The 21,589-nt window shown below is 37.2% G+C and overlaps 1 protein-coding gene across 3 annotated transcripts in view; it reads left to right on the forward strand.

Annotated features, from left to right (window-relative positions):
* rftn1b (raftlin, lipid raft linker 1b) overlaps window positions 1-21,589 on the forward strand; it is a 149,759-nt gene that overhangs the window by 104,920 nt on the left and 23,250 nt on the right. For all 3 annotated transcript variants that reach the window (XM_032558425.1, XM_032558423.1, XM_032558424.1), the window contains exon 7: window positions 11,857-11,975. In XM_032558425.1, coding sequence (XP_032414316.1) covers window positions 11,857-11,975 — 119 coding nt within the window. The remainder of the gene's footprint in view (window positions 1-11,856; window positions 11,976-21,589) is intronic.

Below are 21,589 nucleotides of genomic sequence, written 5' to 3' on the forward strand. Positions count from 1 at the left end.
TTTTAGATTTAATCAACAACCTTCAATCCTCTCAGGTAGCATCGATAGTTTTCTTACCTTTTCAGTTTCTCTCAGGTCTGAAGAATATCTTTACTAAGCAAAAAGTTAAAGTACATTTTCTTATTCTCTGTCTACAGTGACATGGATGATACATTTCCCATATTGTTTAATCGGTACCACATGATAAATCTCAGCTCCTGAGAAAAGTTTGGAGTCCAAGCGAAACAGTTAAATATCCAGAATCAAAAGGTTTTGTTTAACATAGTCAGTGACAGTTTTAGTCAAGTTGTTGAGACAATTTGTTTGCATGATACACTTTATTTTGCTTCCTTTTCCATAAATAACCAGTTCGATACATTTATGTGCCATAACGTAGTTACACTAGAAGTGCTGGAGTTAGTCCATGTTGACTCCACTTTGACATTTACCTATGCAGTCTAGAGATAGGCCAAATGACCTGAAGGATTGCTTTTGTTCTGTAAATAAGGCCATTACCTTATAAGTACCCTGGTAATGGCCTCAACGCATCTCACAGTTGCACAATTGTTCCTTAGACTTAGACTTCGACTTAGACTTAGACTGGATAATGCAGCACAACATCAGCTGCAAGAGGTCACATCTCTCCAAAAACACTTCATGTATGCTTCAAAACTAGACTGAAGAGCATTACCTACAGGAGATCTGATCTCCTGTTGGTATCATAGATACCCACCCCCAACATGGACTATTCACACTCCTACCTTCTGGCCTGACGGTCAACGACCACATTTACAATTGAAGAATGGATGCTAATTTGAGCCATCAGAGTCGTTGGTTCTTTTGGCACTGTTTCAGTAAGTCTGGGGAGAAATCGAAAACCTAGTACTTCTAAACCAGTTACCACAATTACTGTGCCTGTCCAACTGGTTCTACCTGTTTTGTAACCTGATACCTTCCAAAAACGTACCCTCATCCATTCTAGCATTAATCTAAATTTAACAAAATGACCAGGTCTCTAATTTGCTGAATAATTTCAGCTGTGGGCATGGTGCCATTAGAACTAATTGCTGGAGGGGGAGCCTTAAGAAAACTCCTTTGGATTAGAAATTTCAAAGCTTTGTTTGCATTTTTTCCCAAACACTGACATTCTGCTAAACTTTGACTGCACCTACCAACACGTAATGAAATATTTAAACTGTTTGAAACAGTGGGTTTAAAAATGTGTCTCTTGATTATTCCCAGTGCAGCTGCTGTATAATAGTGAATCTTTGAGATAAGGATGAGTTGAGGACACTTGAAGTTATTTTTCCCAAGGGGAACAACTGGAACGCTTTAAACATTTTACTCGCTAGAAGAAGCTTCAGCAATATTTCCCAACTATAAGCACCTATCTTCTTTAACTCTCTTTTTCCTCTGGTTCAGTTTGTGTTTTCATGATAAACAGCAACAGGGAGTGCATGCATCTCTGTATGAGATCTCTTTTACAGAAACTTTAGGAATAAACATGTGAATGTCCTGATTTATGATAGTTTTTGCTTATCTGTGTGAGGAGTTTACTACAAGAATGACTTGTAAGTATGTAGTAAAGTTGTCCCTCGATCCAGCTATGATGTTTATGCATCTGCTGAGGAGTCAGACTGTTATGGTACAACATTTGCATGCACATATGGCTACTGTGCTATCCACACTGGCAGTCCTGGTCAAAAAAAAAAAAAAATGCAGTGTGATACACTAATGTAGCTTCTGAGTTTTCCAGGAAATGGCTCTACTTTTGACTTAAATGGAAAGAAACGGGACTTCTTCTTTTGCTTATTTGCTTATTATTTCAGCTGTAAATTAAAAATGTAGGTCCAAAATTCAGCCACAGCTTTATTCCTAACAACAAAAGCAGCACAGTTCTGCCAGAGATGGACCTACGCAAAATATATTGTAATATAACACAAGAATATACGTTTAGCCATCTAGTAATGGTTTATGTTAGAGGATAGATGGGATATGGCTCCCACCCAGGGTGCCAATCGGTCAGGGGATGGCATGAAAAGATTATTCGTGTTTTGCATTAAATACATTCCATTGCCTAATCATGTCTAGTCACTAGTAGCACTAAAGTTTGCATTTTAAAGGACTGTTTCATTATTCCGGATGGGATTTATTCAACAGTTTGAATATTCAAATCTAAAAGGGATTATCCTGCACACCAGTTGTTTTTGTTTGTTTTTTTACAATTAAAGATTTAGTGAATCTTTCTCCTATAAGTAAATACAAAAATAGCCTTTTTGGTGCTTTTTTGTCCCTGGGATAATTTCGAATTAAGGCAAAAAGCAAATTGTTGACTGGTTATAGCTGTGCTAATTAATTTAAATTTTAAAAGATAACCACCCAGGACACCTGTGGTGTCAGTCTTGCAGTAAACTAAAACCAAACTGAGATTCCCTTCACCACCATTCCACCACTGCTATCTTAATATATATCAATATAGCTGAATATGGCACAATTTTTAACTGTATATTAAATTCAAAAGAGAAATATCTACTCATAGCTAATATTTACTTAGTTATTTTTACAGATGTAACAGAAATAAAAAGTGCATTTTAATTTCTAACAAATATTGTGTATATGTATTTCACTTATGGATTCCTATCAGAGTAAAATTCAAGCAAACTTACTTCTTTATTAGCATTTCTTTAAGGCAAATAGCCTAAATATAGGACAATCGATAGCAGAAATATTACATTGAACGCTCATTGCATTCAATGCATTGCATTATTGCAATTTGTTGCGTTTAAAATGCAACAAATTGACATGATTCAATGTTCTAAGTGGCTATCTCGCTGTGCAATCAACATAATTTTATTTTTTTCCCTGTTCAAGCTGCTTGGCTGTGAGCCAGCAGGAGGCATGACCAGTTTAACTGTGCACTCACAATTTTTTATAATCATGCTATTGTTATGCAGAGGCACTAAATTAGCAGCTGATTGATATTAATTATCCTTTCACCTCATAGCTTTTAAAACTTTAATTCTAAACTGTAACATTTATTTCACAGCACTCAAAAGCTCTCAAAGATATGCAGCTCTTGACTGCAGCGGCATGTGGAGTAACGGATGGTAGTAAAGAACAATTTGTAAGAATATTATAGGGGTGAAATATTTTACTTAGCAATTGATAGTAGAGTTATTTCAGGTTGCATGAAGCTGTTGGTAAAAGAAATCCAAACTACATAAATAATAAAAAAACAATCCCAGTTGTGGCTGTAGAAGCTGCAGATTTTAATGTTGTGTTCAGAAATTGGTTGAAAGAACAGATTCACCGTGAGGAATTCAAATTTTCTTCATGTATGGATTTGATTTCTTAATATCTGACTTTTATATCTTGATTTATGTTAATTGCTTTTCAAGAACTTTCATTATGCTTTAAAAACAAATGTACCATTGTTATTATTTAGTGCTGCATTTAAAGCAAATTCCTAGAAAGAAAAGCTTTTAAGCTGATGCTAAAGAATCTAACTTACAGATTTTTCTGTAAGTTATAAATGTTATAATAGGTTATAACATTTATTTTGTTATAATTTGAAACTTGTTGACAGCTAACAATTTTAGGCTACTTGAAATAAGGCTATGTTTTGTCCCTGTTTTGCTAAAATTCTGTTATGGCTCAAGTTTTTAGTGTATTGCCACCAAAAGCCACAGCACATGGTTAAAATCACGTTTCATGTTTTTGTAGAGGGTTTGCTAATCCTGCAGGAGGAGCGGGAAGCCAAATTGTACATCTGGACAAGAAAAGTCTTCTCGAGCACTTCTGCACTCTTATCAAGAGAGATAAAAATTAAACGTGAAAATTTCTAAACCACTCATGTTTTCCTTCTTATAATTCATATTTAAAATAACAATTTAGAGATTATCTGCCTTTTGTTATATTTACTATTCATGCTCCATTCCTCATGTTTCCTCCTGTAAACAGATGTACTCTTCAGTCTCTGACAGTCAGTCGTTCAGCATGGTACAGAGGCACATAAACAGATGGAAACATGCCGCATACCTATAATCCTTTTAAAGACGAGTTACCATGGTGAGGTTTGGTAAGACGGCATGGCGGGCCATTGTTTGCATACCCATGTGTTTTGTGAAGAGCGATTGCTCAGCAGAGCTAGATATGACAGTGATATTGAAATGTTCAGATCCAGAGCTTCTTGCAGATCCAACTGTCACAGTGTATGCATCAGAGATTTAGCCTGCAGTCACAAAAGAGCTGCATCTAAATATGCGCCCAGACAAAATAAATGCATGATTAAAAAAACAGATCAGCATATGTTTACATTGCCTCGCAGTTGGGAGTACAGTATAAGTTTGACAGTTTTTAAAAAACAGTATGTTCGATTCTTTCTTCAGCCTTACTGTAGAGGTGTGTAACCCAGTCATATGTCATCTTTATTTAATTTATTTTCTCTAAAGCAAAATTTAGTATCTAAAAAGGCATTAAAACAGGAAGGCAGGTGGCCATGGTGCAGGTTAGATGTAAATGCAAACAGAAGCAGGCATGCATGCATTCATATTTGTGTGGTAAATTGGACAGAGGCCTAAAGGACTCATTCTGCAAGACAGGACATGTCAGCTGGAAAAACACTGTGCATATGCATAACAAACACATCCTGCATATGCTAGGCAGACACAATGCCAAATAAAGCACTATAAATAAAATGATGAGTACTTGAATGTATATACATAATTTATCTGTGGAGCCATTCTGAATCTGTTATGCCTAAAATAGTTTTGCAGCAACTTCATCATTACATAATTTAACAAATTTTTTGAATAAGATGAATGAAACCCAGCCTGTGCTGCTGTTTGAGGAATTCAGATCTTTTTTGTCACCATTATGGTGAATGCAAATTAATTGTAGACATAGCTAACACCAAAACAATGTTCTTAGTTTTTCTTAAATAGAAGTCCTGCTTATTCTTTTTGCATACCAGCATTCCTTTTTTGGTGGTTAAATGTAGCTTAGCATCAAAATGAGATAAGATTCTTTCTGAAATAGGCTTCATCTCACAAAATTGTAAATTAGCTACATCAGGAATGCAGGATGCTATATATAATGAGTTATCAGGATGAGCCACTCGACTGCAGCCTCTGCTGTTTCACTCACAATAAATCCGACAACAATACTTCCAGGAAGTAAGTGGATAGCAAGAGCAATAATGCTCGAGATTTCTACAGATTTTTCTAAAACAAAATTCCAAACCTTTTCACACTCAAATTTACTAATATTTTTAGTCCTTCATAGATTGCTTCATTATATGCAGGTATAAACAAAAAAGAAAAATTACAATAACTATATTTAACATATTCCTAAATTGATCAAAGTTTAAACATGGAGCCTACAAATCTGTAATCTCATAAAATCTGAAAACCCAAATGTCTTTCAATTCTATATTTTTCCACAATTACAAATACTTAAATGAATTGTAATTTTTTCTAGACATTTTCAGACTACGTAGCAACCCTGAATAGATGAATAACAGAGGTTTCAATTGCTGTGCAAACAGGCCAGAACCTTTTTCTCTGGTAAGCATAAGCATTGACTGTTTTGTTGCCATACTTGATACACATTCTTATTCTTAGCTTGTTAATGTTCCTGTGTTGCTGCATTTAGTCTTGGTTTTTTCTACTGATAAATTTTAGGTTTTTTTTAGATTTGCGGTTTTTTCCTGTTTTGCAGTGCTAGACCGGCTATTGTAATTTGATTCAACTGAAGCTCCTTTTTAAATCTCAGCTGCAGACGATTTTATAGTTGTTTTTTTTTCCCATTTATTCCACCCAGTTACAACCATGCAGATCAGCTTGTTTGGGCAAGGGAAGCAAATTCAAATTCACTCAGGTGAACAGAGTAAAACCTTTGAAAGGCTCGGAGCTTGGAGCGATATCTGGGGCCACCTTGGCTGCAGAATTACTGCACAGTAACTGAGCTATCATGGTAATTCACTGTCAGGGATGTTTCATAAATGGGAGTGTGGATTTTCACTCTGAATGTCACACGTTTTTTCAATGAACTGTAACATAAAGGAAAAAAACTGACACTTCTTTCCTGGAAATCTCATGAACAGGCTGTAATCTTTCAGTCGTGCATCAGCACTTTGGCAGGCACATATCTGACCAAGAGTCTCAGTACATTTGTGATCCTCTAATACTTCCAGCTTTACTCTATCAGTTGAGCAGAAAATTGAAACCAGTTAAGCTCACAGTATTCGTTTTCGGAAGTTTCCCTTTTGCTCTTCATTCGGTCTTCTTGAATTCAAGAGAAATCAGCCAAACGGCTCCCATTTTTGAGGCACCACTCCCTTTTCTTTTATCGTGCACTCTAAAATCTGCCTGACAACCCAAGGGTACCGCCTGCCAGCTGCCTAACATCAGGCTCCACAGGGAGGAGTCACATCCAGTCCACACAAGTTAAGACTCCCTCACCTCTTCCTCGCACTGTCCTGGCTGTGCATGTCCACTCAGCCTGTTTGAAATATAGATAAGCTGTCAGCGGCCGGTCTCCAGCTGTCTGAGGCAGTGGCTGGCACGCTTGTTGAAAACATGTCACCAGAGACGGCTTGGGGCAGGGTTACTCTCCAGCTTGCCAAAGGTCAACCGGGTTTTAGACTAAAAAAAAAAACGAGGAACTGAGTGTGCAGGAACACAGTGAACCTAAAACATTTACCCAATCAGTATTTACTCCATATTTTAACACCTTGATCCACAGGTATATTCATGGGAAAAACAAAGCACACTCAACGATTTAGCAGTTTGTTGAACCACCGACTTTATCAGCACTTGAGTTGTTTTCTGTCAGTGAAGCAAGAGACTGACAAAGTCTCACATCATTGTCACTTGGTTATTTTCAAGTTTTCATTTATGCAGAGCTCTTTAAGGTAGCACTATGGGATTTTGCTGAAGTTGAGTTCTGGACTTTCTTATTGAGACATTCTGTTGAAAATTAGGACTATAGTAGACCCCCAGACAAATGCCAGTGAAAACTTATAACTGCCTATTTTAATAGTTCAAACACCAAATATACCCTATGCGTTAATATGCACAGTATAAACCATCTTAGCACCACAACTGAAGCTAGCATCTGTGGTCCTACTCAATTCCACTTTTGGGATACAGCCAATCAGCGCCAAGGAAAATGAATGGCATTCCTGGATTGGTTGCATTGCTATTTTTAAGATATGCTCTATAAAAAAATTGTGAATTGGTGAAACCATCAACACTGAACCAAGAATAAGCAGGAGCTCACTGTAGCTACAAATCAAATCATCATCTTTGTGCTTGAAACTTGCTATGAAGTGTTGGTGCTGGCATAGTATATTAGGTTTTCTTTAAGACATTATTGTATGCAACATCCCAACTTTGGTTTCATCTGTTCGCAGCACAGAATTCCTGATTCGTTGAGATTTAACCTTGCAAACCTACCACTAACAATGTATTTTGTGGATGGATTAGATGGCATTGGCATCCATCTAATGATGTCTGATGCTATTTATAGTGATTGGAAATTGTTGTGTACATTATAGAAAAAGTCATAACTTCCTAAATTCAAAACTTTTTTATAGATCATATTAATCTTACTTTTCTTTTTAATAAAACCAAATATTCTGTGCCTTATTCTGATGGGAAATTTCTTGTGCATCATAAAGCTTTACTGAGATGCTTCGCATCACACAATTGTTTGATATAGAAAAAGAATATCCAAACATAGATAAAAAGATTATGAGATAAAGACTGCAGGAATCCTAAAAGATTGAAGGCAGTTGAAAAAAACATATTAAAACTTGGAACAGTTTGTTCCAAGATTGGATTGTTTACTTATTCAGTGGAGGAATAGATGGAAAAAGATATCAAAGCTTGAGGCAGTTTGTTTCACACTCATAGGTGCAGTATTGTCTATGTGAAAGTAACAAGATGAATTCAAAGGATAAAATATGAAAAAAACAAACCAACAAACAAAACATCTGAGAACAGAAAATAAATAATCTGCACAAAACTCTAGATGTTTATAATCATTATGTTTGTGACTATTTTAAACTGAGCCAAACTGCCTGGTAATATCTAATCAGTACTGCAGTGTGGATTATTCACATTAACATTTTATCTGTCTCAACAAAGTACAAAAGGATTTGCAGCCAATATTTGTGGAAACTCAATTAATAATATGCACAAATATTTTCTTCATCTCACTTTAAAATAGTGATGGTGGCTGTCACAATCACTTTTTACAGGTATTAATCTGACACAGGTATGCCTACAGGTGGCCGTCCCTCTGCAGCAAACTTTAAATTCCTGACTCATCAGAAAATTTGATGACACATTTATTAGTCTGAGCGCTCCTGCATTAATGAGAGGGCCGATTAATGGATGTTAAATATAAGATGGCATATATGCATTTATAAGACTGTGCAGCACTTCGCAGAAGTATTTATACATCTTGAACCTCTTTACCTTCTATCAGATTACAATCATAACCAACTAAGTATTTTAATGGGAATTAATGTGACAGAAGAACGAAAGATTGTCCAAAATTATGAAGAAATAAGATACATAGTTTTTTTAAATTTTATTTTAGAAATACATTTGTAACACCCTCCCTGCTTTTTGTGCTGCAATTACAGCTGCAAGTCTTTTGGGGTGCAACTCCATCAGCTGTGGTTTTTTCCTTATCTTTCTTTGCAGATTTGCTCAACCTAACATTTTTAAAGGCAAGATTTTCAATTGGATTTGAAAGTTGAATTTGCATATTTATTTATTTTTTTTGTAATTGTGGCTTCAAGAATAATGTGTGCAGACTGGCCTAAAACTCGAATTTGCTTTTATCTGACTACCTCTTTGCATGTGCTTGCTGTGTCTCCGACACAGAAAGCAACAAACTTAGTTTTCTTCCAACCATGGATTTTTACTTGCAACTCTTTAGGAATTGCCAGATTTGTGGTGTAGTCCTGTTTCTCCTACATCAGCTATATATCTATGTAAATAGCAATTCAAACCACATTTCCATTTCTATTTGTAAAAACTGTGAACAGAGTACATGTTTTTCCTTCTTCCTTCCTTTGTGCTGATCTAATCACATAAAATCCACCTAAAATGTGTCACAGTTTGCAGGTGCAATTTGACAAATATGAAAAGCTAAAACGTCTGAGTACTTTTGCAAAGGACTGTACCCCCCCCCCCCCCCCCCCCCCACACACACACACACACACACCCACGCGCAAAGAAACATTTAAAAAGTGAGGGACTACATCAGTGAAAATAACAATTTCACCAGTTTCACCAGTTTTAAATGAAGGACTTAGAGGATTTTTGCCACTAAAATGTGCATAAATTTAGTGGATTAACTTCATGAGGCTGTGGACCTGAAATCGACATGCAGTCATATTCAATAAATTAGATTACTATTAAAAGTATTCTTCATGGTTTTTCTTAATCCATGAAATCCATGAAAAAAACACATTATATAGATCAGTTACACAAAATCTGACATTTTCACACCTTTATTTCTGCCAGATTTTCCACTTAATGCTAATGAAAACATGACATTTAGGATTAGAATATTTTGTCAGACCTATAAAAACAATTCTAAGATGAATGTGAGTTTAATGAGAGGTATGTTTAATACCTGCTTAAAGATTCTGCTTACATGTTGGTGAGGTATTTGGGACACACACATTCTCACAACTTTTCCAACACCACCTAAATTTAGCCCTTTAGGATCTAAAGAGTCTGCATGTGTCAGCACATCTGTAGCTGCTGATTTCTAATGCCATGTGTCAGCTGCTGTCACCTTGCCACTCCACAGCAGTCCACTCGCTGCTGCTGCCTTTCCAACCAGTCCAACAGCTCCGACACATTTGCATGCCTCGCCCTGCGACCTTGAGCATGTGAGTCACCGGGGATGGAGAACAGTTTTACTGAGAGCACATGGTGGTTTTTGCAAGTGTAAACAATTTATTCTCAGTCGACCCGCCGGCTGCTCAGCTCAGCTCACAAGTCAATAGGCGCGAGATAATGTTTATTCGTGCACGCACCCGGTAGATTCCCCTGACAGACTGTGTGCCCCCCAGCAACCGGTTCCCATCTTCTCCTGACTCTCCGCCCCCCCTCGTCTCAGAGTCTGTGTGCATTATCACCAGAGACAAGGCTAAGCAGCGAGACAGGAACCGTGTGCTGATCTCACCTGAGTGATCCCTGTTGCATTGGCAGGGAACCAACACCGATCCTCATCGACTGACACTTCCCAAAACGGTCCCTTTACTAAATCTGCCAGGCAGGGAAGGCTGACAGTTTAGATAGGGAAGAAGAAGTTAGAGAGAAAAGAAGCAAAGAGTGCAGGAGGAGGTGAACACGGACAATGTCTGTGTTTGAGGGAGCCAGTGGACGTCTGAGAGATGTCTTCAATTGAGCGTGCACAGGTCCTAAATGGGTTTTCAGGGAGGGAAGGAAATAAAAGAGTCTGTCATCCTGCACTCTGCCTCTCCCTCTGTCTTCCTTCCCTATCTTCTCAGCCTCTCTAGCCACCTCTCATCCCTCTATTATTAAGGCTCGGTAATGAAATGTGGAGTGTCTCGTGTTGGTTCCCAGGCTCTGGCAAACTGTATTAGTGTGTAAATGGCGTGGCTGTAATGAGAAAGCACTCAGGCCAGCTGGGAGGACCGGACCTCGGCCCATGGTTTGTTTGTGAGCGTGCACGTCTGAGCCTGTGCATCAAATGAATAACAAGAGAGGTTTCTGAGGGGCCGCAGTGGTGTTTCTGTCCTGGTTGCCAATCCTGTGATTGTTAGGCTCCAACAGAACAGAGACGCTTCTAAAATCTATTTGGTCAGCAGCAAACAATTCAGCATCAATGTCAGTGTTGCTAACCTCATTTCGGGCTTTATACAGGTGAAGAATGCAGGCTTCACAAAGGTTTATCCCTTATGGACTGGCTTCATTAGATCTGTGGCTAATATCACTTAAATTTCTCCAAGGATAGCTTTTCTGTCCTGATCATTCAGACACACAGCAGCGCTTCTTTTAAATCATTTCCCCTGCAGGGTTCACCTTGAACCTGAGCTGTAATTAGCCACCATGTCAATTGCTAATAGCTGCACAGCTTAAGGTTAAGTCGTCCATTTTTCTACATGTAGCCGTGCTTGTACATTCAGAACCAATGTCATGTCGGAAGAGATTTTACACCTGACTAGTTTCCTTCCAGTTTTGCCCTTTATTAAGCTCCATCCATCTTCACATTAAGCAGTTTTCTTGTTCTTATTCAAGAAAGTGATCCCATTATCATAACGGTACCACCAAAACCAGGGTTTTCCACACTAATTAAGCTTCTACAAGTTTTACATCTAAGATTCATTTCAGTTTTTATCTAATCTGACCGGAGAACCTTCTTACTACATGGTTTGCAGCAGCTACTAAGCAAGACCTTCTTTCAACAATGACTTTCTATATTTAAAGTTTTTTTCAGGTGATTAATGTAGGCATAACAAACTGATTTTTCATCTATCCAACCTAGACTGACTTCATGCAATCTGTGGCTGCATTTTACCAGTTAAATCTGTTCATCATTTCAGAAAAAGAGGTTTTCAGTCTTGATCCTCAGGACATAGAGCAGCGCTTTTTTTTTCTTTACATCCTTTCCACTACCGAATTCACCTTGATCCTGAGCTTTAATTAGTCTCTGTGTTGCTGTCAAGCCCAAAAATCTGCACAGTTTTTGATCAAGAAGTTCACAACATGTCCTTAAAGCGGTGCCTTTTTTTTGCTCTACATTGTGTTCTTACATATTGTATGAGTTTGCAATGCTCAAAAGAATGGTTCTGACTTCTGGATTTTGTTTTTACGTTCTCCCCAGATCTACTGCCTAAAACAGTGGAAAGCGTCTTCATCTTCCAAGAGGCGAGCGAGGGTGAGCCAAACGCTGCTGCACCAACGTATGATGCCATTGTAGTGGAACAGTGGACCATCATTGATGTAAGTTTAGATATTTGTCTTTTATTCATTAAATTGGTAGTTTCCTTGCCTTCAGTTGTTCATTGGGATGAGATGATCCAGCAAATTGAGAACTTTTCCTTTCGCCTCAGCTCTTTATCACAATAAATGCCTTCATTGCCACAGATAAAACCCTGGTCCATTAATGTATCCTCACTCATGAACAACACACCAATATCCTTCAACTTCACAGCTTGAGAATCACATTTTTCGCAGTTGAGAACCATAGATGCAGGCTTCAGATGTTTGATTTGATTTGTAATCATTGTTATTTATTACTGTTTTTAGGGTATTTTTTGACAGTAGTGGCCTTTATTCATTAGTAGCTTCACAGGAATAAGGGCAGGAAGAGAAGGGAAGAACATGCAGTAAATGACTCGCGGTCGGGAATTAGACCTTGGACAGTTACTTCTACCACTGAGCCATCTGGTCCCTCTGATTTGTAATGACTGAACAGCGGTCTATTTTATAACAAAATGTACTCTTCCTTTACCACTGAATTTGACTTGTTCAGAGATATTTTGCCCATCCTCCTCCACCTCATCCCTGAGCCAACCTCACTCCCAGAACCCCAAAGGCAAATCTGGCGAATCTAACTTTATGGGAGATGTGTTGTGGCTGTTTGTCTTATCAGGGACAAACAAAGCCTTATCTGAAGGCCGATTAGTGTCTTTTCTCAACAAGTTCCAAGTTGGAAATTGATTTTTCATGGGAGTAGAAGGAGTAGCAGGCGTTTAAAGTCCTCTCATCTGTTCGTGTGTGTTTTTATGTTGTCTCTTGCAGCTCAGTGCGCATATGTTTGTGTCCATCATTTGACATTGTTCGATTTTAGGGTTTGTGTCCCTATATGTGTGTGGAGATCCTATCTGTGTAATTGAATTTGGACTTTTTTGTTGCCTGTGGCTGTCCAAGTGTGAAAAGAGACTATTGTCCTTCTAAAATATGTCTCTCTCTGACTGACCACCATGGCGCTGATGGCCTTGTGTGCCAATAAAAAGTCCCTTGCAGTCCTCCCCTCATCTGAGCTGAATGGTAATACTGTTACAGTTAAATGGATTTCAAGGTTTCCTCAGAAACACCAACCAGGAGTGATGCCAAACCGTCACCAGTGTTCCAGAAGATCCAATCAGCTCCTCGCTCCTGGAGGCTTTATCAAAAGCCGTTCCACTCGAGCGAGCTGCCAATTCAGATTGACACTTGCTCTTTCACAATGGCTGATCAGGGCTGCACGTCATTTCCATTATCTGCAATAACTGCCTAAAATTGATATGCAAAGCATCCTCACAGCTTCTTATTGTTTCATTTCTGTAATCATTAAGATAGAAAATAAAGAAAATTAATTACTGTCGGTTTTCCTCCCTCATCGTCTTTAGTTAAATAATCTCTTCTTGTCAATGCTTTTATAGTTTCATGCAGCCAATTGTCTCAGAGTTGGTTGAATGTATGAAATTCAGCAAAGAAGAGCGCATGCAATCATTTATATTGTCATTAAGAGGAAGTTTGTCATTTCCCACTCGGAGACTGTTTATCAGCGATTGCACAAACGTATTACAATATTATTGTTTCATTCATAAACTGGTTAGAAATTATAATAAGATTAACATTTGAAAAAGACTGAGTTGTTAATGACATCAGATCCACAGGTGCTTTAATAATTCCTGCATTTCACTGGAATATTCTAGGATCAATTTGAAAGTTAAAACATTAAACCAAACAAGAAAAATCTGACTGATTTGACACGAATACAACGAAAACAGCAAAAACTTGAGGAGGAATTTACAATAAGCTTTATTCTTTACCAACTTTAGAGAAAATGTTTAAATGCAGTGGTAGAAAAAGTTTGGACATTCATAGCAATAGAGGAAAAGTACAACAAAAGAGAATAACTGAAAAGTTTTGTTCAAAGCTAAATACAGCATTTTGCTGTTGCCTTTGGATCAACAAAAAAAAGCAATGCCTCATGGTATTTCACATTAAATGGAAATAAGTGTCAAAAACTTTGTTCGTAAGAAAGCTGGGAACAGACATGAGTACTTTCTCTGCTGAAAAGATTAATACATATAGCTAATAACAACAACGTCTATGAAAGGCAAGTAAAAAGAGATGGTCAAATACAAACACACTGAGCCAGAAGTAGATTATATGAGAAAGAGAAATAAAGACATCACACAAGGTTAATCTATACATCAATGATGACCCAGTCCAGGAAAGAAAGGAAACTAAAAAAAGAAGCATACCACAAGCACCTTTTATGGGAATGCTAAACAAAGAAAGTACACAAAGTTTGTGTAGGCAATAGGTCAGTCAAGGACAAGCAGCTAAACCCAGAAGCACTCAACTAGGAGTAATTTCACTGAAATTGAGAATCACAGGGGGTACATAACATTACTTGCAGCAACAGCTGCCTCATTGCCTATAACTAGGAAAAAGAGGCATCTAAACAAAGAAGCATTTTCTGGAATTGTGTTATATAGCAAAGAAAAACACAGACTTTGCAAAGTAAATGACAACAAAGATTTGGCATAAGCCTCCATTAAGAAGACAACAAAGTTAAACACAAATGCACAGAGACCCACTTTCCCCAAAAAAGAAAAAGAAAAATTACACAAGGTTCATGGTTAGCAATGGATCAGTATGTCCTGTAAAGATAAGCGACTAAACACAGAATCCCTAGTCGAGGCAAAGCTTTTATGGAAAACAAAGCAGAGAGAAAACAGAGTTAATGGCAGCAATAATTGCCAATAAGACGTGAATGGAGTATGGCAAGAGAAAATACCTGAATGAAGAAAAGTCAATGGCAAAACAATGCTCAAAGTCACCAGGTGCCTTTTTATTTTCTTATTTATCCTACTTGGTTTCTCTCCATTTGAGTTTTCAAATTCTGTATTACTATTTTTTACATAATAGTTGATTCTGGATGCTGCATCTAGTTGTTGACATTAACACTCCATAGAGAATATCCTGCTTCACTTTACTCAATGGAAAATTGTCACATTTATTTACAAAGCTGTAAAATGCAGCTTTACATAATTATTACAGCAGTATTTGACGACATTTAACAAAATACAGTAACAAATGTCCGTCTTGAGAGTGCTGATCCCATTTTTAATGACAAAGTAAAGATTAATTAATAATTAATTAATGACAAATTTTTAATAGACTGGAAGTAATCAAGCTGCTTTTCCCCAAACATGGAAGCTGACGTGCAAAGATCCCATTGATGAGTATTTTCTTTGATTAATGCACTGCACTGATAAGATGATTTTATACTGATTCATATATTGCAACTAAACCTTTTTCAATTTTATTGTCATCTTACACAAGCACATCTTGATGTTTGGTAACCAGCTTAAATAAATCAAAACAATTGAGTTTTGGCTTTTACAATTACATAGAAAAAACCTTCATCAAAAGTGATGCTTCCAGAGATTTTCTGTGAGGAAAAGCTGCAGAAATGTATCATTTCTTGTTCTTAAAATATCATGTGAAGCTGCATCATTCTAAACATGTTTTCCTTCCTGGGCAAAAATGACCTGAATAGAAATAGTTGAATATAGACAGTGAAGTGTCAGAAAATGAATAACTATTCAAGAACCTCCACTAAGAAACTCCAATTAGGACTGGCTTCTCATCTCTTGTATCCTGTGGGAAAAATCAATACAGGAAAACAGAAGCTTCCCTGAAACTAATGTTCTCTCTCTTATCACTGAGGTTCACAGCAGCAATGACCAAACAAAATGTATTCGCCTTCAGACTTCAGCCCGGGTTGGAATGAATATGTCTGCTCACCATCAGCAGCTGCAGGGAAATTTATTTATCCAGAGAGCCTAAATGCATTAGCAGGAATGTGTTATATTTCTGTCTTTGAAGGCACAAAATATCCAAGCATGTGTTAGATTTTTTTGTTTTTTTGTAGCAAAAACGTGAACCAATCTTCTGCTTTGTGTATCTGATGTGCATGGAGAGTCTGATGTTATTAACATACGCAGAAGCTTTCCTTTCAAATTGCTTTCCTTGTAGCATTTTTAAAAGCACCATTATCCACTTGAGCTTTGTCAGATCTAGTACTGGGCCCATTATTGAAAACACATGTTGGACCACAAGCTGTATTCTGATGTCTTACGATTATAGAAACTTTCAGAAACAGACTGTCCTCTGAAATATCAGATTATGGTCCAAGAAAATGTTTCTTTCTATGGTCAGAATATTTAACAAAATGAAAAAAGGGTAAAAAAAAAAATTGAATGTGATGAGAATTGGGAAATTTAAAGAAAAGTCTTCCAGCTGCAGGATGAGGACCAACGGGTTCATGTCTGAAGGATTGGGCCCCCACTAATATTTATGTTCATCTCTTCTTCTTGAATTTATTAGAGTTCCTCTTTCACAGCACAAAATTTGGAGATGAATCATGTACAATAATTTAATGAGGTTTGCATCAGTCAGTTTACTGTAATGGTGTAACATTTTGTCATGGCATTGTAGACATTTCTGGAACATTTTGCATTTCATTTTATGCTTTTTCTTTCTTTTTTTGCCTTTTAAGAGAAATGCCAAATGGTTTGGCATTAGTTAATGGACTTGGCAGAGATTCTTCCACATTTTTCTGAATTTTTGTTGTCATTGCTGCTTTAGCTGCTATTTAGGCTTTAGAGAAAAATCATCAGCTGAAATTTAACACTCAACAGTTTTCACATGTGTTGTTCCTTCTTCTAACATCACTAATGTGAGGGATGCTTGAATAGATACAGAAATGGGGAAAAAATGTCTTCCAGATGTCAAAGAAGAATTGCATGTTTGTGTTTTTGTAAAGTTGCTTTCTGGTATAACAGAATTTCATAGACAAGTTCATATAAAACAAAATGACATCTTAAGCCATTATTTAAGTCAAATTATTTTAAATAATATTCAGTCCAAAACAATGAGAATATAAACATTTAAATCTGTTTATGGGTTTATTAAGGAAAAAACACCACTAGCCACTGAAACACATGGCCAGCAGGACTTGAAAGATAAACAAAAGGCATACAGATAAATAATGGCAGCAATAGTTCCATCAGTATTTGTGTTTCCATCACAAATTCATTGCAAAACTTTGTTGATATTCCGCTAATGTTGAAAAAACTTAATTTTGCAATTGTTATGTTTACTTTTACTTAATAAGAAGTGCAATTAAAATTACATGTGAATTTGTTCATTTGATAACTCATTAAAAGCATGACACACCATTAGCCTCCTACAACTTATTGTTCTGTTTTCCGCCAATAGAATCATCTGGTTATTGATCACATGATTGGTGTGATTGGTAAGTTTTGCAAAATAAATCAATGTCAATAAAAACCAAAAAGCCATTTCTTCCTAGCTGCAAAACTTTTTTAGCAAAAAACAAGTTTTTTCAAAGTTGTCGTATTCAGCTGAACACAAAGGCACTGGCCAACCAGAACTTTCTATGGGAATAAAAACAGATGAATGCTTGAAGTTAATGATGGCACCTATCAGTCAGTAAGTTCTCCAGCAGCCTGAGCTTATAGTGACATAACTATAGATACAGCTCATTATAACAAAGAAATGTTAACCCATAAATGAGGAACAAAACTGTTCAAAAATCAATACCGAAGCACCTGGCCCTGCCAATATCAGGGATTGTTCTTACAGGATGACTTCATCCTGATCCCAAGAGAAGCACATTAGCATTCACCACTGATAGACAATCATCTATGTAATCTTATTTACAAGCATATATTGCTAACTGGGTTCAGTGAAACTGAGTCGGTTTGAACTGAAGAAACAAAAATCTGCTCAGTTTCATTTAACACTGAATAGCAAATTTAAGCTGCAAACCTTGACGAATAAATTGCGAATAATGTTCCATATCACATTCACTAGCGTTATATAAGAAAATATGTGACTGGGATGCTCGCTACTCTAATTATGCTCAGCAGAATGTTTCTTTAATATTTAATCACAGTAAAGAAATTATTATCCTTTTCAGAAAACACCTGTGCCTTATGCAAAACTCAAATAGATTGTGAGCCATCTATGACTGCAAGAATCATCCTTTTTGTAATTATCATTAACTTTTTTCTTAAATGGGTGTTAATGCTGTTGAAAATATTGTAAAGTTAAAAAAACGCTCTGTCTCTGCTGCTGTTTATGTTCCCCCACAGCTGCAGCACATTCAGATTTTATGCTCACCTGCTCCTTGCTTCAGTAATAATTATCCCAGTATTTAGGCTTCCATTTTAGTTCACTCCTTGATGGATTCTCGTATTGTCCCTCATCATTGCTCTGTCGTCTGCCATGTTCCGGATTCTCCTCACTTTCTTCCATCTGTATTTCCTGTCAGTTGCCTTTCAAAGAGCATCTGTTCTCAACTTTACTTTACCTGCCTCCTGCCTGTGTTTTGGTCGTCTATTACTGCACAAACATGAGCACAACACATCTCAGTCTTCTGGTTTGAGCTGAACCAGACATAGAAGGCTTTCCACTTTCCAGTTATGGCAACATTGAATTTCCACAGCTGCCAAAACTGAGACAACTTCAGATTTTTTAAAGTCAAGTTTAACATGATAAGTCGAGTCGACTTTGACTATTCACTGTGACGTCATGGAATCTCAACAGAATGATTGCGATTCATAGGCTTTATCATTTATATTCACAGCAAACACTAGACAGAAGTCTTTAATGAAGAATAAAAAAAAAAACAGAAAACAAAACGTTATCTGAAATGTGGTCCGAAAAGTTGCACAAAGTCAAATCTGACATCTTTTTCCCAAACATTGGCTGGTACTGATGACTTCAGCTTGGACAGTTGCACCATGGAGTCTAATTATTATGTTAACCAGAATTGTGCAACATTTCAAACAAATTTATAAGCTGATCACCGTTAATTTAGGGTGCAGTTAAATTCAGTGCACCCACCTTCTGCTCCAGGCTACTCCAGGGCAGCAACTCTGACTTTGCAGGACAAACCAACATGCCGACGACGGCCGGGATAGGCTTTGTCAGAATGTCAGAATCCAGCTTGAAATATATTTCTAAATGTTCTCACACAGTGTTTTTGTTAGAATATAAACTTGCCAGGGCAGAAGCTTCGACACGTTTAATCACTGAAAGTGTTATCTTCATGTTAACAACTTTACCACAGTGGCATACTCAATATGCTTGTACTTCCCTCTTGAGAAAGTATGCTGTCCAAGTCTTCCAAAAAGCCTAAATAAACATCCAGACACAACATGTGTTGCTTACTTGCTTAAAGTCACCTGACTTAGATGATGAGGTCATTAGCAGCAGACGTTAGATAATTTAATAATTTGGCTGAGATGTGCTGAGATGTGACTTTTCTGTGTCTGCTCTGTGGACCACCTGTGGATGTTGAGGACTTTTTCCCCCATATTTGGCTCAAACTCTGTGATTAACTCCAACCTAGTGACGACCATAGCTTTTGGGTGATGTAGAGGTCGGGTCCATCAGACATACTGCTCCATTCCTCATGAAATCAGTGATGTTATTTATTCAAGTCATAAGTTCATAAGAGCACCAGTACTGACAACTATGTGCTGTGATACTCTAATCATTACATTACAATCACTTGAACTTTTAACATGTGCAGCTTAATTTCCTTTCTGAGAGCTTAATATCATTATTAGATGGAGTTGACATTGCTTAGGAAAACTAATGATGGTCAGTAAATAAAATCTTCTTTTTACAGCTTAAAGGGATGTCATTAGGTAGAGTCACTTGGTAGCTCAGGCCTTGAACTTTGAACTCTCAACCCTAAAGACAAACCAGACAATGTGCAGGGGGAGATTTAAGAGAATGTTTCTATCCCTGCAGAGAGACACACACCCCTGAAAATTATTGTTGACAAGGTTAAAATTGAAGAAACGGCAGTTCAAAGTAAAAGCAAGTGACGGGAGCTTAACAATTCCAGCATTGTTGTCACTTATTCCAAGAATTCACTTGCACCAGCAGCTTTGAAGAGAAGCATTTCACAGACGGCACAAACTAAATTATGTCTAAAATGGGATTAGGGTTCAACATCACAGCATCAGTATGGCAGCACAGGAATCTTTGAAGAAATGTTATTAAGGCTTAGACAAAGACAACTCAGATGAACACAAACATGTTGTTTTTATGTTGTTTTTTTACCCTGTAAATTGGGTTCCCAAAAATTTTTTAAAAATCCACAGAGTCCATTCGGTTCAATGGATGCTCACAGGTTTGTTTTTGCACGTAAGGCAGCATGCTGTTTTGTTTTGCTTAATGTGAATCCTCAGCTATTATTCAGACTATGAAATCATGTCCTGTCTGTGTGATTCTGTTTGAGTTCGGTGTATGATTGCTGAGGGTCGAACATGTTGTGCAGCGAGCTGATGAGTCGCCTGTTCATCATATCTCTATTCTCTGTGAGCGAGGTGAGAGAAGAGCTGACCTACATAGAGGGAGAGCAATTTGCACTCTTCCTGACGGTGAGAGATCACATCCTTTCTGTTGGACGGGGGAGAAACGTTCCACAGGGTGTTCGAAAACACAATAAACACCAAACCATCGTGCTTAAGTGAATCAATAACTTTATGCTTTTGAAGTTGAATTAACTTTGATTTCTAACTGAATCAGTTTTTAAAGATTTTACCTACCTTTTTAGCCAGCCTGTGGCTCTTTATACAAGCACTAGTTTTCTTTTTAAACATCTGCATTGTCAGTTCTATCAAAGAGACATTTCAGCTCTTACATTTTGCAGTTGGTTTTATTTAAAAAGTGCTTTGACAGTCAAAAAGCCTCATTTATAAACCGGAGGAACAATGATCCAAAGGTCGACTGATGCAGCAAAGCATTTCTCAGAATATATTAATAAAAAGCCAACTTTAAATGGGAAATTGACCTTATCTCTCAAGAGCAGAACTCGATTCAACTTGTCATTTATTATTTTGCTGGTTGAATTAAGTTATTGAAGCCAAGTATGGTAATAAATCCGTCACCATGTTTAGTCACTGCTGAATAGAAACTTATTTATTCTTTTTGTTCCTATTTTTCTTTAACAGCATAACAAATCACAACATATGTCAGACTTTGCTCAACCCACTGAGTAAATTATGGTTGAAAGTTTACTCGAACAGCACTTAAATTGTGCATAGAAAACTGGGTAAGATGTTTCCTCTAAAGATTTATCTTGACCTTGCTACCTCACCTATGGTTTTGTGAGTTTGTCAGTTTTTGACTTGTGTACAAGAAACCACTTTCAGTACTTTCTCTAACTTTAAAGCAAGCGAGGATATGAAGGGGTTTCTGCAGATAACCTCCTGAGACCCAGAGAAAAAAAAGTTTTTGAATTTCTTTTTTTTTACACTACATGACTCTTTGGAGTGAAAAAACAGCACTACAATTGAAAAAGTTTCAAAACATGTTTTTATTTATTTTTTAGAGTATGTCCTTTGGAGAGGACATCGGGACTCTCTTGTGGCAAATATGAACACATTTCGAGGCCCAGGATGTCCTCTCTAAGGACCAACAGGATTTAACACAGTGGCATGTATGGTTTCAGAGTTATGAACAAAAAAACCTATGTCCTCCACAGAGGACAAAAACAACACTGCATC

Source organism: Xiphophorus hellerii, chromosome 3 (genome assembly GCF_003331165.1).
Source record: "Xiphophorus hellerii strain 12219 chromosome 3, Xiphophorus_hellerii-4.1, whole genome shotgun sequence".
In the NCBI taxonomy this organism is placed as follows: Eukaryota; Metazoa; Chordata; class Actinopteri; order Cyprinodontiformes; family Poeciliidae; genus Xiphophorus; species Xiphophorus hellerii.